General features: G+C 34.5%; 1 protein-coding gene across 1 annotated transcript; it reads left to right on the top strand.

Moving 5' to 3' along the window:
* Positions 1-15,431: 15,431 nt before the first annotated feature.
* LOC131036363 (BURP domain-containing protein 16) lies at positions 15,432-16,698 on the top strand. The gene is made up of 2 exons (XM_059216169.1): positions 15,432-15,479; positions 15,617-16,698. The coding sequence occupies exons 1-2, from the start codon at positions 15,432-15,434 to the stop codon at positions 16,550-16,552; spliced, it is 984 nt and encodes a 327-aa protein (XP_059072152.1). The 3' UTR covers positions 16,553-16,698.
* The last annotated feature ends 391 nt before the right edge of the window (positions 16,699-17,089 follow it).

Below are 17,089 nucleotides of genomic sequence, written 5' to 3' on the forward strand. Positions count from 1 at the left end.
CATTAGCACTTGACATATCTCCTAAATCTGCTAAAGAAGATAACTCTCAGTAGGAGAATGCATAAATTTCTAAAGTAACTTAACACCTCTAACTACACCCTCTAGGATTATTACCAAGAGACATCCTCAAAATCAAATTATTAGGGATAAAGATGTAGGGATTCTAACTAGAAGAAAAGCCAAGCTTGAGGAACAAGCTCAAATTGTTGAACATTTGTGTTTGGTAACTAAATCTAAGCCTAAAACTATTAATGATGTCTTAAATGATGACTGTTGGTTAAAAGCTATACAAGAAGAAATCAACCAGATTGAGAAAAATTAAACTTGGGAATTAGTCCCAAGACCTGATGACAAAAATGTAATTTGTGGAAAATGAATATTCTGAAACAAATTAGATGAACGTGACAAAGTAGTTTGAAATAAGGCAGGCTTTGTGTGAAAAAGGTATGCACAAGAGGAAGGTGTTGACTTTGGTGAAACCTTTGCACCTGTTGCTCACATTGAATCAATTAGAATATTCTTAGAATACTCGTTTTCAAAAAATTTTGAGGACTACCAAATGGATGTTAAGATTGCATTCTTAAATGGCTATCTGAAAGAGGAGGTTTATATGGAACATCGTGAAGGTTTTCTCACAAAAGACAAACTTGGTCATGTTTATAGGTTGAATAAGGCCCTTTATGGTTTTAAACAACCTCCTAGAGCTTGGTATGCAAGACTGGATGCACACTTAACAATAAATGATTTCAAAAGAGATGGCGTTGACAACAATCTTTATGTGAAAGTGGATGGCATTGATATCTTAGTTGTTGAAGTTTTTATCTAAAAAGTTTTCAGAGATAATGGAATCAGAATTTGAGATGTCAATTTTAGGTGAATTAACATTTTTTATTGGCCTTCAAGTTTCACAAGTAGAACATGGAATATTTATATCACAAATAAACTATGCAAAGGAAATGTTGAAAAGGTTTCAAATGGATGACTGTCATGCAGGATGTACTCCTATGGTAACTGGTTGTAAGCTTTCTAAAACTGATGATTCTCCTGTAGTTGATCAAACTGAATATAGATCTATGATAGGTAGTTTGTCATATTTAACTGCATCAGGAAATGATTTAATGTAGGCGGTTTGTATGGTTTCTATCTTCCAATACCTAAACAGTCACATCTTAATTTTGTTCAAAGGATTTTTAAATACATCTAGGGTACAATAGACTATGGGCTTTGGTACCCTAGAAGAAATGATTTTACACTAATGGCTTTTACTGATGTTGATTGGGTTGGTTGCTTAGATGATAGAAAGAGCACAAGTGGTGCAACATTTTTTCTCAGTGACTGTCTTGTAGCCTGACATAGTAAAAAGGAAGATTCAGTTTCATTATCTACAATAAAGGCTAAATATATTGCAACTACATCTTGATGTACTCAACTTCTTTGTATGGCTCAGACACTTTCAAATTTGGGTATTGATGTTGCTAAACCTATTCCTATTCTTTGTGACAATACAAGTGCCATTAATCTATCTAAGAATCTAGTTATGCACTCTAGAACTAGCATATGGCCATTATGTTTCATTTTCTTCATGAGAAAGTGTTGGCTAATGAAATTTATGTGTGATATGTTCCTACTCAAGCATAGGTGGCAGGCATTTTTCCTAAGTCTTTGGCTAAGGAGGTATTTGAAAGACTACGGTCTAGATTGGGAGTTATCTCTCAATCTTTGCTCTCTTAAAATTTATCATTGGTTTGGGGGAGCTTCTCAGCTCTCTTAGTGGCTACTTGCTGCTTTGCAAGGTTTTCTGTTGCTGCTTCATGCTCTATTTGTAGCTCCTTCACTTCAGTTTCTTTGGTATTTTATTGTTTTTGCTTTGTACTTGTGAAAAAAAAGGGGTAGAAATGATATTTGGCATGCATTGGATATGATTTTGGTCTTGACATACTTTGGCACATAATATGGTACTTTGTTTCAGATGGCTCAAATTTTTCCATCAAGGACAAAGTAGACTTTGTTGACTTCTCATTTGAGATTTGTCCTTGATGTTGAAACTGCTGGTTTGGTTTGGCATTCTTGATCTTGACATTGGAACTATTGTTCATATTCAATTTTGGCATTGGCATTCAATAATGTACTCTTTGGCATTTAGATTTGATATATTTTGCACTGATGTTTTTGAGATTTATGTGCAGCTAGGAGGCATATTCATTCACAGGGCTATGATATACTTTCAGGTCATATGTACATTGTTTGGGTATTGATGTCAGATGACATTCACTATGGCATTTTATCTTTTGATTTCGTTGAGGCACACACATGTCATTCATTTCATATAGGTGATTGGATTAACGTTAAGATGGCATGGCAAATTTTATTGATATCAAAAGCCGACCATCTCACATGGCATCGGGCTTTGTATTTTTGTTTGGTTTATTACTATCGGGCTTACATTGATATTGGAATAAGTCACTTTAAAGTTTCACTGATGTCGACATGATTGTTTCTTTTAGATAGTAAAAAACACACACACACACAGATATATATATATATATATATATAATCAACTCTATTGTATTTCATTGTAAAGTCTTTGACTTTTACAACTATCATGTTGTTTAGACATATACTTTGGCAGTGAAGGCAGCATGGTTAATCTTTTCTTTGGCGGCATTGTTCTGATGACTTGGATAATATATTATGACTCACGTGGACAGTGACTTGGCCCTCATTAACATATCGGTTTGTCAATGGTAAATAGATTTCAAAATGATTATGTTTTTGTTTGACGGATTTCAAATGATTACACATTTTGATTTGGTACTCAAATGAAAAGAAAAATAGGGTAAAACAAAATGGTTTCTCATTTTGCACTAAGCAAACTCAAACCCTAAGTGTTGCCATGAGAATGATCAAGTTACAGCCTGAGCAAGATTATAGTGTCATTTTGGTATGATTCCCAGTTATGATAAAGTATGAGAAATGGTGAAGTAGTTGGTGGATTCTCAATGAGCTGAAAGTGGAGGTAAATGAAGATTTTCTGGGATTGGTTTTTTAGTTTCAAACCAGCCAGGAAAGGTAATCTTTGTAATTTTTTTCACTTGTTCTTTTGAAGATAAATGTGGTAAATTAAAAAGTAAAAGATAATATTACTTTAGTTTTGAATATATTTCTTTACCTTGTCTTGCATTGATAAAGGATGAAATTATAGGGTAAAAATGAAAGGAAAATTATTTCGTATCTGGTCATTATTTTTCAATTGTGAAAAGGGGAAAAAGGAAGTTAAATGTTTTTGTTTCAGTCGCTTAAGAAACCCTAACCCGAGGGTCTTCTTCTTGACTTTGGTATATGTTTTGAAATAAAGATTTCATTGTTTATTTTGTGCTCTATAAATTCAAGGGTTTTAGCCATTATTCTGTTTGAATGAAAAAGTGTACATAGAGCAGTTTTGAAAAAGTTTTAATGTTATATCTGAAAAAATATTGAAAAATAGTTGTAGAACAGTATTGAGTGATATGATTGTAAGTTAAAATGGGTTGAAAAGACAAAAATAATGTGACATAGTTGCATACAACGTTCTTTGTATCTGATATCATTGAAAATCATATACTATTGTATTAAATATTGATGTTAGGACTAAAGATTAAGTGCAGATGTGTGATCACTATTGATTACAAAGTTGAACAATGATGTTGTAAAAAGATGGAATCTTTCACTTCTCTGATTTTTCATACAGAGAATGTTTACATAGATATGAATATGGAAATCATTGCATATCACACTTTGTAAACTACCCAATGTTTATGATTGTAAATCATATTGCATTCACAAGGACTTGCAGTCTACTATGATATTTGAGAATTGGCTTGAGGTGTAGAGTGTTACTCCACCTTTGTAAATAGTTTATATTGTGGATGGAATAAAGAGATAGGTTTTGAGTGTTTTTTTATACCCCATGAGGGTTTTTCCACTTACAAAATTTTTGGTGTCATGTGATGTCTCTTGTCTCTTTTTATTTCCTATTAATGTGGTCTTTTCAGTCAATGCTCTAATACACTAAGTGTGTTCAAATCTGTCCTGCTTCAAGTTTGCAAAATCTATGTTGTGTGAATCAGTTTTTTGAAGTTCTTTTTCAGAAGCATAAATTAGATTGTTCATAAATCATTGAAACAATGCTATATGTTGCTTACTCATGAGTTGTTAATGTTTCTATATTGTACTTCATCTTGAAATGTTATATTTCGATGTGCATAAGAATATTTCTTATTTAAGTTTCTCTCAGAGACCACCACATTAAAGAGGGGTGAAGCTAATAGATCTAGCCTCAAATCAACAAGGATAGGGTTGAGAATTCCTATTGGATTCACTGTATTAGTATTTGATACCCTCTTTTAATTTGAATTGTGAAAATGCTAAATTTAGGGTAAATATATTTGAATTGAAGTAAAAATGCATAGATTGTTGGCAATTGACACTCAATTGGTTGGTTTCACTATGTTGTCGATGATGGAAACATGGTATTGTGTTCTGGCTTCATGGTTTGGTCCAGTTGTGTACTAACAGACACTTCACAGATACTACACCGACACCAACAGGACAGAAGGATTTCTTTGGTTATCGACAATGCAGGCCAACATGGTTTAGTAAATGTTATCGATATTGAAGGCCGACATATCTTGGATCTGGCATAGGAAATTGGTTCTAATATTTATGCATTTATGTTATCTGGTCGATATGTAATTTGATATTGTATATATCTTTGTAGGTAGACATAAGGCATGAAGATTTGTATAGGGTATATAAGTCAGTTTGATAGATCATTTTGACATAGACATGAGATAGGAGATTATGGATATACGAATTTAATATGATGTGAAATATATCAGAGAGATCATGTATGTGAAGAAATTCATGTAAGGGTTATTTCGGTAAAGGGTTTAGGGTTTCAGACCCAAACATAAAGAGCTTAAACCGGACCTGTATTCTAGCATAGAAGATGTTATCTTAGCAATTCAACACTTCTCCAGATTGTAGTCTGAATTTTTATGTAGTCAATGAGGCTCCTTTTATGATTGAGTAATGTGCTCTACGTTATAAGCCTTCTTGCAAGTGCAGGCCCCTCATATTTTATAATATCTCTTCATATGGCCAGTGGATTGATATTGTGGGTTACAAATCCCACCATGGTTTTTCTTCTTTGAGGTTTTCTAGGTATAAATTTGTGTGTTATGGTTCTCATTTATGTGATTAGCTTATTGGTTTCTTTACTTCTTTCAATTTTGTATGTACTGGCATACTGGTTGGTGTATGCATGTTTTAATAAGGTTAAAAATAATCATTCTAGTATAACACTAATTCACCCCCCCCCCCCTCTCAGTGTTATTGGATTCCAAAAATTGGTATCAGATCCTTGTGCCTCAGAGGAAGTTCAATAGCTTGAGGAAGATCCTGAAACTAGAATCCATGGATATGGCTTTGAATAAGCAACTTGAGATGGTACTTGAAGATTATGATGTTGAAAGATTGAAGAATTTAAAGGTACAAGATGAATTGAATTCTATCAAGGAAATCATTCTTGTCCTACAAGAGAGATTATCATCTGTTCAAGCTAGGGGGAAGGAACTTTTGCAAAGTCAGGATGATGAAGAGAAAGATGCACTTAAGGAACAATGTCAGAAATTAAGTCAGGAGAACATGGTTATGAAAAATCAAATGCAAGTTATAACTATGAGTATGTCTAAGGAGATTGAGGACATAAAGAAAAAGGAAGAAAATCTTGTTGTATCCTTGAAGAACAAATTTGAAGAATGTGGTAGGTTGGTTCATGAGAATGATATGTTGAGAACTGATTTAGTACAATCCCAGAGTAGAGAACAAGAGCTTGAGAGACAAATGATAATTTTGAGAGAAGATTTAACTACTACAAGTGAGTATAAAGAAAAAATCAAGATTAGCTCAGCACAACTAGATGAGTTATTAAAGAGACAAAGGCAGATTGGAGATTCCAGTGGACTTTAAGGTTTTGAGAAAGGATAGTGTTCTGGTACTGGTAATGAAGATCAAAACCATAAGGCACCAGTAAGGCAATTTAATGCTTATAAATTTAATGGTAGATGTTTTGTTTGCAATAGATTTGGTCACATGGCTAGGCAATGTAGAAATAGAGCAAATCAGAACCCTGATTCTGCTCCCGGTAAATGTTCCAAATGCAATAAGTATGGTTATAAAACATAATATTGCAGAATAAATGTTAAATGCTATGCATTTGGAAAATTTGGACATATGGCTAATCAGTGCAGGTCAAGAAATTTCACCGGTTTTAGCAAAGAAATCCAAAGGAACAATGTTACATGTTATGCATGTAATGAGGTTGGACATATTTCTAAATTTTGTAGAAGTGGAAATCCACTGGTTGGTAATGGAGGATCAAATGAGAAGGAAAAGAGAAGGTTAGTGAAATCCGGCAAGATCATACCTAGAGATGGGTTAGCAAGACTGAAGAATAATAATCAGATGGGAATGTCCCGGTTACTTATCTGGTAGAAAAGGTTTCTCTTGCACCGGCAGGTAGCTCATCTGGTAACTAAGGCAGATGCCTTAGGGGTAGGAAAAAATCATGAAGATTCTGCATATGCCCTAAGAAGAGGTTCTAAAAGATGTTCCAGATATTGGAGATGATTATCCGGCATAGATATGTTCTGAGCAGGATCTGGTATCTTTCACCGGCAGTCATTTATGTCAATGGAAGATTAGGATTTTTCTCAAAGGTTAAAAGGTTGAATTGACTTCATTATTGATCACCTTGAATTCAGAGTGACTTCAGAGCGATTCAGAGTGACTAAGAGTGATGAAAGGCAATTCAGAGAAATCAAATTTCTTCTTCAGCTATTTCACTGGCGTTTGAAAGAATTTGTGGGAGATTTTCATCGAGAGTGATCAAAAGGTATTTATCTTTAAACATGGAAGCGAGATCATCATCTATTCCTATTTTTGTTGCAAACTTGACTGTAGTAGAGGTCAAGGATCGCGCCAGGCCAATTTTCAAGCGGTATCCACATGTGGCTACCTTGGAAGATTCCATTGGAGCATTTTCTCACGTTCCAGAGGGAGTTGTCTATGTAGAATATGTTAGGACATATATTCACTATCACATTGAGGAATTGAGAACTTCTAAAATTAAGGGCATGTATATGAGTGAGCTGATGGGAGAATTTGGAAAGATCAAACCGACATTCAAGCATATTGAAGACCTAGGGTTTACTGACATTTTGGATATTCTGGAATTTGAGGATGAGATAATCAAATATGTTTTAAGTAGAGTACATGGGGAATTTATATGGTTAAAAAAACCTTATAAAATCACCAAGGAAGCCCTCCAGGCAATCACTAGTTTACCATCGGTTGGGCAACATCCAGACAAGAAGGTTTCAAATGATTTCATGAAAAAGATCACCGATGTGACATCTGACATGAGATCTATAAGAGTGAGCACTATCATCGACATGGACATCAAATTCGTTAGTGTGATCATCAGGTATAAGGTAACTCAGTCAAACCAAATGAATTTTGTTTCCAGTTCATGTATTTTGGCTGCATATAAAATGATGAGAGAATATAAAATTGGATCTATGCGGTTGGATGCTGGATGAGTTATTAATAAATGTAGAAAAAATTAAGGGTAAATAGAAGGGTACATTCTGGTATTGCAACTTGATAGTTTGCTTGATGTTATATTTCATGAATGATACACTCGGTTTTGGTAAATGGCAATGGGCATTTGACATCATGGTAGGGAGACAATTGAAATAGTCAATTGTTGCTCTAGGAAGTCAGAGGGATGATAAGGTATGGGGATATTTCAAAGCATTCTAGAAAGCTATGAGGTCTAGGGTAAGGGTACTCGAGCATATTGTAGAAAAATATTTAACCGACATATTCTTCATGGTAAAGAAGGATGAAACACTTATGGAAGCAGTTAAGCCCCAAAAGATTTGGATTTAATAAATGGATTATGAGGTGGATGCATAAATTCTTGATGCCTATGCAAAAATGTTGAATGATGCACCAATTGATGAGGCACAGAAGCCCTGTAGTACTACACAATAGATAACACAAGAGGTTGAAACAAATTTCAACCAGAAGAAAAGAGAGAAGCAAGAGGGAAAATCAAGAAAATTTGTGGAGAAGGTCTCAAAGGACATCAAAGCATTAATTGATGTTGTCCCAAAGAAAGGAAGGAAGAGGAAGAATCATGAAGTACATATTGAGCCTGTTACTACTGAATCCGAATATGAGGATGACACATTGTTGGCATTTAAGAGGGTTGTTAGGAAGAAAACAGAGGAAACAAAAGGTAGAAGATAAGAAGAATCCGACCAGGAAGGTTACAATTAAAATACCAACAAAAAATAAATCACCAAAGGCAATGCCTTCCACTGCATCGATACTGCAAAGAGGGAGAAGAAGAGTGACATCGACTTAACAATTGAATCTGGTAATGTGTTTATCATACCACCTAAAAATTATGCAAAATTAGTAGATGAAATCACTAAAGATGGCATGTTGAAGAATGTTCAATTTTATTATGAGCACTTAGAGGATGATAAACAAAGAGAGCTAGAGGAAGCAGTCTTATTATATCTGGATATTTATAAGAGAGCCTTAATAGAAATACAAAATCAAATACCGGTTGAATTGTATAAAATGTTAGATGCTAGAAGACTATCAGCCATGCAAGAAGATAAACATATTATAATTCAAGAACTATTATCTATTTGTGTTACTGTTGCTCCAGATGAAATGGAAAAAACACTTGAGGTGGCAGATAGAATTTTTTTTAATAGCAAACATAGAATAACTAATCTGATGCTAGGAAGAGTAAATAAAATAATAAAGGAGACTCAAAAGCATGGGTTAAATTCCTTGGAGAGAACAGAGGATTCTTTACTTCACTGAAAACAAAAAAAAACACTGTAGATACCCCAGTTGAAGGAAAAGGAAAAGGAATTATGGGTACTTCACCCTTACTTAAAAAAAATATTAAGATAGTGGAAATTGAGCCCTCGATAAATACAAATATATAGAGAAATATTGAGATACCGGTTAATGCATAGAGTGAACAAGATAATGTTGTATAGGATACTAATATTGAGGATAACTGTCCTATGGGTACAAATGCAAAAGTTGAAATTACAGTTCCTACAAAGGAATTGACAGTTACATAGTCTGCACCAAGTGGCGAAGCCATCGGTGCAAGTGAGAAAGTTATAAAGGATAAATCTTCAGAAGAGAAGAAAGGGGAATCCGATAGGGAATTGGTAGTTGGTTCATCATTGTTGTCAATTGACACCTCCTAGGTCAAAAAGAAAAACATAACAGAGATGAGTCTCACTGAACTCATGATGATGGTAGAACAAAAACTAATGAAGGAATGATCCACAGATAAAGGGAGTATTGATCAATCAATCACATTTTTACATAGGACTGGTCCCAGAGTGCAAGATTGAAAATGAAGCGAGCCCATCCGGCAAGCTTAAAATAATTATTAAGCATATTTCAAAGGATTTTCAATCCTTACATCAAATTTCAAACCGGCAAGCACTAGAGAGGTTCACTCAGGCAAGAAGAGTTGCATTTGATCAAGTAATTGAATCTGAGAAGAAAAAGATTGATGAGAAGTTGAAACTAATAGAAAATTATTTGAAGCAATGTACAAATATATATAGGGTATGTTGTAACACTGATATACTTACAGCTAATGTGGATAAAAAGATAAAAGAAATTCAGGAGAAAATTACAAATATAGCTAATTTTTTAACAGATTCATTTCATTGACGACATCAATTGATGATCAAAATTTGATTTTGGAGAGCCAAATTTCAGTTCTTGAGAGAGAAAGAGACAAAATAATAGAAGAGCTAGAAGTCTGAGAAGCTTGGTGAGTCCCCAATTGGATTCACTCAATGTACATAAGAAAGAATGCATGAATATGGTGGGAAAGCCCACACTGGCAGAGAAATGAGAAAGAGACTTTTGCACATATATTGAGTAGGCTTGTATCTATTTCCAACACATTCAAAACAAGGTGGGATACTTATCTTGAGCTATTGGAGAAGGCTTATCCGAAAATTTTGAAATATGTCAAGCTTTTGTAAAACATTTTGGGATATTCATTGTACAGTTCTTTTTCTTTGACATTCTTTTTAGAATTTTTGATGGCATTGATGTTAAAGGGGGAGTAGTATAGATGTGAAAAAGAAAAAAAGAGTTGTATACATTAGGGGGAGTCATGGATTCATGGAGATGTGGAGTATTCTACATTAATGGATAATGGATCTTTAGCTCAAGGGGAGTAGGGTAGGATGAAAGCGGCAGATGAAACCTTGACCATTTTTCACATTAGTGTTGCCATCAATGCCAAAGGTGGAGATTGTTGGCAATTGACATTCAATTGGTTGGTTTCACTATGTTGTCATTGATGGAAACATGGTATTGTGTTCCAGCTTCATGGTTTGGTTCAGTTGTGTACTGGCAAGCACTTCACAGATACTACACCGACACCGGCATGACAAAAGGATTTGTTTGGTTATCAACAATGCATGCTGACATGGTTTAGTAAAGGTTATCAATATTGGAGGCCAACATATCATGGATCCAACATCAACAATTGGATCTAATATTTATGCATTTATGTTATATGACTGACATGTAGTTTGATATTGTATATATCTTTGTAAGCCTACATAAGGCATGAAGATTTGTATAGGGTATATAAGTTAGTTTGATAGATCATTTTGACATAGACATGAGATAGGAGATTATGGATAGGTGAATGTAATATGATGTGAAATATATCAAAGAGATCATGTATGTGAGGAACTTCATGTAAGGGTTATTCTGGTAAAGGGTTTCAGGTTTCAGACCGGAACAGACAAAGCTTAAACCAGAACTGTATTCTGGCATAGAAGATGCTATCTTATCAGTTCAACACTTCTTTGGATTATAGTCTAGATTTTTATGTACTCAATGAGGATCTTTTTGTGATTGAGTAGTGTGCTCTAGGTTGTAAGCCTTTCTGCAAGTGCGAGCCCCTCATATTTTGTAATATCTCTTCATATGCTCAGTTGATTGATATTGTGGGTCACAAATCCCACCATGGTTTTTCCTCTTTGAGGTTTTCCATGTATAAATCTGTGTGTTATGGTTCTCATTTATGTGATTGGCTTATTGGTTTCTTTCCTTCTTTCAATTCTGTATGTACTAGTATACCAGTTGGTGTGTGGATGTTTTAATAAGGTTAAAATTAATCATTCCAATATAACACTAATTCGCCCCCCTCTCAGTGTTATTGGAATCCAACATAAATAGTGAGATACAATCATTGGATCGAGACACAAACCTGGATCTGAGTAATATGTGGGTGTTCCTTGATCTATTCCTAGAAGAAGCTCTGAAAATGTTGGGACCAAAATGCCCATCTCTCTAATCCTCTACACTTTTTGTCATCGAAAGGGGGACCTGTTTGTCTCTATGAATAATATCAATTATGAAGATCACATCTTTGTACCTATTCATGCACATAGTAGAGAAGGGAAAATGGTTGGGATTAGGGGTTTTCCTTAGGTCAAACCCTAGTTTTAGAATTAACCATGAAATAGAAATGAAATATAATTGAATTGCTATAATGGAAATGATTTCATTTTGAAGGAAATGCTAAATAAAGTCTTAAACACTAATGATATACCTTTTAATGGAGTTTTGTTTGTCTCCACAAGGAATTATGGTTTCACAAAGTCTTCATAAACATAGAACATAAATGTCAACTGCAATGCTTGAATCTTAACCTTACTTTTGCTCCAATGCTTGAAAGAAGATTGATTGCTTGCTCACTTGAGTTTAAATGCTTGATTGCTTTAATTGATTGCACAAATATCTAAAATGGTTAACAAAATGAGAGGGGTATGCCTCCTTTTATACATGCGATTGTAAAAAAAAACTTTAATTTTTTGACATGAACTGACATGGAATCTAGGTTCCCACCCAAATGATGTTAACATTAAGGGGCCCCAAAATGGGCCTTGATTGGGAAAACTAGAGTGCAAGCGCCTTTGTCCTGATGAACTTGACTAGTCAGGGACCAAGAAATGGGGCAAAAAGTGTGCATTCTAAAAAATTTGAACTTATTGCATGGTATGAGTAGAATCAGGGCTTCAATAAGGCCTCGGGACATGAATGCTAAGGTGAGGGCCCAAATGATGATAAAATTATAAGGAAGTACAATTTAGGATGCTACAATAGTATAACCAAGGCGTCTCCTATCTACATTCAAACCATGTAATTAAATCTAGTGCATTGACTATATTTGCATTATTGATAGGAACATAGTTTATTCTTTTCATTCTTTATCTCTTGTTCTCATACTTTCCATTAGGTGTCTATATCTTGGGTGGCAACAGTCATAACCAAATCTTATAAATACATTTTCACATAGTCATGGACCTTATTATGTTATATACAAAGTCAATTCATGTTGTGCATTATCAAAGGCCTCTACTATGTGGTAGTAGTCCTAAATTACATTTCTCCACTAAAAAAAATCATGTTTCATTATATTATTTGTAGAATCAAATATTTATCTAGATGGTTAGAGTGCTTTCTATATTTTTACATATTCAAATATTTATCACTTTCTACAATAAGTTAAATCTCTTTATTTTCTTCAAGGATATTTTCTTCTCAAGAAATTAAAGTTAGTGTGCTTATTTTAAATGAGAAAAAGCCTCTACTTATTATGTTATTTTTATGCACAATGTAGGTATCTAGTAAAGTGTACATTGCAATAAGAATGAAAGAAAGATTTATTATTTTACATAGATCCATATCTTGTGAGTAATTTGAAAAAATATTAAATTTATGTATTCCTTATTTTACTTCGAAATACATCTTCTTAGTAATTCACATGCACATCAAAGGGAGAGAAAAATGTAATGGTGAGAATTCCATGGAAATACCCTTTTACCTAATATTTTGGGTCCACTTTATTTACAATGTCCTAACTATATTAACAAGATACAACTGGGATATTATTTCTTTAATTTAGCTCATGACATCTCCTTATCACAATCCCATTGTTTCTCGTCTCTAGAGATTTAATTTGGTTCCATAGATATCTCATTCATCACCATACTTTACACCACTTGAACTACCACTTGAACTAGGTCATCTACAAATATAAACCCTAATCTTTAATATTTAAATTTTAAATTTATACATATTTGCATTCTCACTAACAATTATGATCAAACCTACCACATACTTGTGTTAATTTGTGTGTGTTATATTGTTTTATTTAAAGATATTAACTCAAATCCATTTTTGAGATAATAAATGACAACCGAAGACCTTCTAACTAGGCACACTAGAGTTTAATTTACAAAAAGAATAAAAAGATTATAGCAACGTTATCAAAGCATGCCATCTACATCCATTGCACCCTTGATCTTAGTTCATCATCACTGGAATGGTCTACTAGGGGCTTGACTAAAGTGAACTTAACCCTCTCAATTCAATAGGTTACCCAAATGTGTTTGTAAAAATCGATCATTCTTACAACAAATTAGATATAAAAATTCAAAGCAAACAAATTCTAACAATCCATCTATAACAACCTCAAATTCACAAGTTCACACAACAATTTTAATTTACACTTAAGTAGATGAATTTTACTATTAAAAAATATCAATTTATACAATCTAAAATATTTCTCTAAACAAACCCATAAATTGCAACAACTTTGACAAATTGTTTACTCCAAAAAGAGTCTTTCACCAAATTCAACATTTTGAACATAACCGCAACATAATTTGAAAAAAAAATGACCAAACAATTTATAAAATAAATAAAATCTGGAGAGAGATAAGGGAAGTGTGCCGGTGAGATTGCTGTGGTCAAGAGAAAGAAAAGCTAGAGCAGAACAAAAGGCGAAGGCAGTGGATGGAATTGGATCGGTTATAGAATTAGAGGAAAGATTGAGTGTAGTGAGGTGGGTAAAGGTGGGGAATTTAAGTGGTAATGAGCCAAAGATGGCCTTGTTTTGGAGATTGAGACAGATTACATTGTGGTTAAAGTGGTCAAAGGTGACGCCCGTCTAATTACAGAAGTTGGAGAGCTATCCCTCTCGTCAGTCGTGGAGTTAAACCAGGCCATCATTACAATCACAGTATGACAGTAGTAATTGGACAGCGCCTATCCAGGATGAGACTACCTAGCATGTCAAGCTCCTGTGTTTGTTCACTTGCCTTACGAATATCATATATGGAGCACGATGTGATAGTTAGCATAAATGTGAAAGCTTCAATTTTTAATTTGACTAAAGAACTTGATTGAGGGGCTATAATATCAAGAATTTCCCATGGGTCAGTCAAGCTTTTGGATTGACTGACTTCGCAATTAATATGCTAACTTTCCCATCACGAGGTGTCTAGATATGAAATCTGTGAGTCAAGTCAACAAAAAGCAGTACAATCAACTCTTAGACCAATAAACAGTCATGTTCACTGTTTATTTATTGACTGTTTCAGTTGTTATAAAGGTTTGTTGTTTACAGTGGTGATACATAGAACTATTGTTCATACCTGATAGTCAAAGTTGGTGGATAGTTTATATTTCTCTTATAATTGAATTTTTTTAATTTTTTTTAATTAAATTTCTTTTAGTTTCATCAATACAAAAAACTCTTAAAACAACCACACTCTTTTGGAAAGCCTAGAAACAACAGAATATCTAAATATTTATGTAGGTGTCTAACAAAAAAATATATTTCTTAAATTAAATAGATTGTAAAAGGAGAGTTGATTAGTATAAATCTTTGCAGACTCAGTACTGAATGCTGTATCAAAATTTCTGAATAATTAATAATATATTTTTCATGTTGTATCAATTTTTTAATAATTTAGTTTTAAATTAATTATACACTTATCAAATTCATCTAATAACAAATTTAACCTTTAACAGCTCTTTCATTGAAGAGGTGGACACCAGTACTACATAATGAGTGTGTTAAAAAAAGAGAAAATGATCCTTTCATCCCATCACCCAAAGATGAACAAACAAAACAAAAAGATTATTCTGTCATGTCGAAATTTTAATCCAAATCTTGTTGCGTGTCAAAGCATAAGAACTAATCTCCATAATGATAATAAAAATGTGGTCCAAAACTAACACAGTACCACCACGCTTTCCTAAATCTACAACCTTTCATTTAAACACATTTACTTCTGTCTTGGGTTATTTAAATATTATATTTATAAAATATTAAATAGTTATTTAATTTTAATTATTAGACTACGTAATTAAAGAATAAGAATTAGCATCTGCTGACTGTTTGAGAAAACTTTCTTATAAATAGAGAAGAAATGGGCCAAAATTAGGCAGTGAAGGCAATGGCGACAAGAAGCACATTTCTGCTACTCCTGCTGGTTGGAGTTAGCGTGAGTTCTTTTTCAAGGACGATAAACTTTCTCTTTTCTAGTTTGTAGTTGTTTACTTGTTTTTATCTTTTTTTAAGCTGTGAAGTAATTGAGCATGCAAGGAAGACTGATACCGTGGGCATGACTTATTATTTCAGGCAATTATTTCATGGCTCCATCAGGTCGGTGCCGTTAGCAGCAACGTTGCTGAGTTGCAGCGTCAGCGGTGGCGAGGGAAGCTTCCAGAAGTCGCTATACCCCAAACCCTCGCGGCCCGTCTCTCCCCTCTTTCTCTAACAGAGCTGCAGAGTTTGGCGGCGGGGCTGAAGAAGATAGACGCTGCTTCTTTCGCTGCCCACAAATTCTGCGGCGCCGCCGGTTTGATATGCAGTGAAGACGTGAGTTTTCCTGCGAGAGCTGGTTCAAATTTTGCGAACCCCAATGCCGAACTTGGGGAGATCGAGGAGCACGTGTTCTTCGACAAAGAGGAGCTGCGGGAGTCGGGAGAAATGATATTACCGGATCTTAGCCCTTGCAAATATTTGGTCTCATTTTTGCCCAGCGAGTTAGCACAGATGATGCCGCCGTTTTCTACTGCAAATGTTTCTCAAATTCTGAATTTGTTGAACATCTCGAGCGGGTCGAATTTGTCCCGCAGCATGGTGAGCACGTTGGAGATGTGCGAGGCAAGGGGTGAAGAAGGAGAAGTGCACACGTGCAGCACCTCCGTTGAAGGCATGGTGGAATTTGTGGTGTCTCGTTTGGGATCTGACGTGGACCTGTTTACTGACACGTCAGTTGTTGGATCCGATCAGCGGGTTAGGGTTACGAAAGTGAGTAAGAGGGAGAATATGGTGGGAGGTAAACCGCCCGTAACGTGTCATAACTTTGCGTTTCCTTACGGGGTGAGTTATTGTCATTCTATCAAGGGAAGTGAGGTATTTGATCTGCAGTTGGAGGTAGTGCAGGGGAATGAGAAGGTTAGGAGGAACGCTACAGCAGTATGTCATTATTTGTCTAATGGAGCGGGAGGAAATCAGGCAGCTTGTCATCCCGTTTTCGGGGAGATGTTGCTTTGGACGCCTAAGGCCTAAGCGTGACTAGTTATTAGTAGTTCACAATTATAATATGGATGGTTCTTATCACCATATGAATGTATACTGTAGTAGTGCCTTGCTTTCTCACTGAAAAGAGATTTACAATTAATGCTGTAATGGGACTTAAAGTTGTTTCAAAGATTGAAGGGAATATAACTTTCTATATCAATATTTCTGATTAATAAATATAAATAATAATAAATGAATAAATTTTTATATAATTTGAATCTCAATTAGTGTTGATTAAGAACCTTTCAATTTCGTTAACAGACCAAAAGCCCATTGACATATGTGTTAATTTTTATTTTGTTATATTGCATATCAAATAGCTTTTGAAATTTGTGTTCATCATGCTTTCATGATATCGTTCAAGTGCATATATTGAAATGGAAAAAAATTATGACTTCAGGCATGTTGTGTCATGGTTAAAACACTTTGTTGGATGTGAAACAACCGCCAAGGTTCAAATCCCTACTGGGCCACTAAGCTCGCATGCCTTGTGTTTTCACTGGGCCATTGTGCTCGTCGGTTTGA

This window comes from Cryptomeria japonica, unplaced genomic scaffold (genome assembly GCF_030272615.1).
Source record: "Cryptomeria japonica unplaced genomic scaffold, Sugi_1.0 HiC_scaffold_848, whole genome shotgun sequence".
Classification (NCBI taxonomy): Eukaryota; Viridiplantae; Streptophyta; class Pinopsida; order Cupressales; family Cupressaceae; genus Cryptomeria; species Cryptomeria japonica.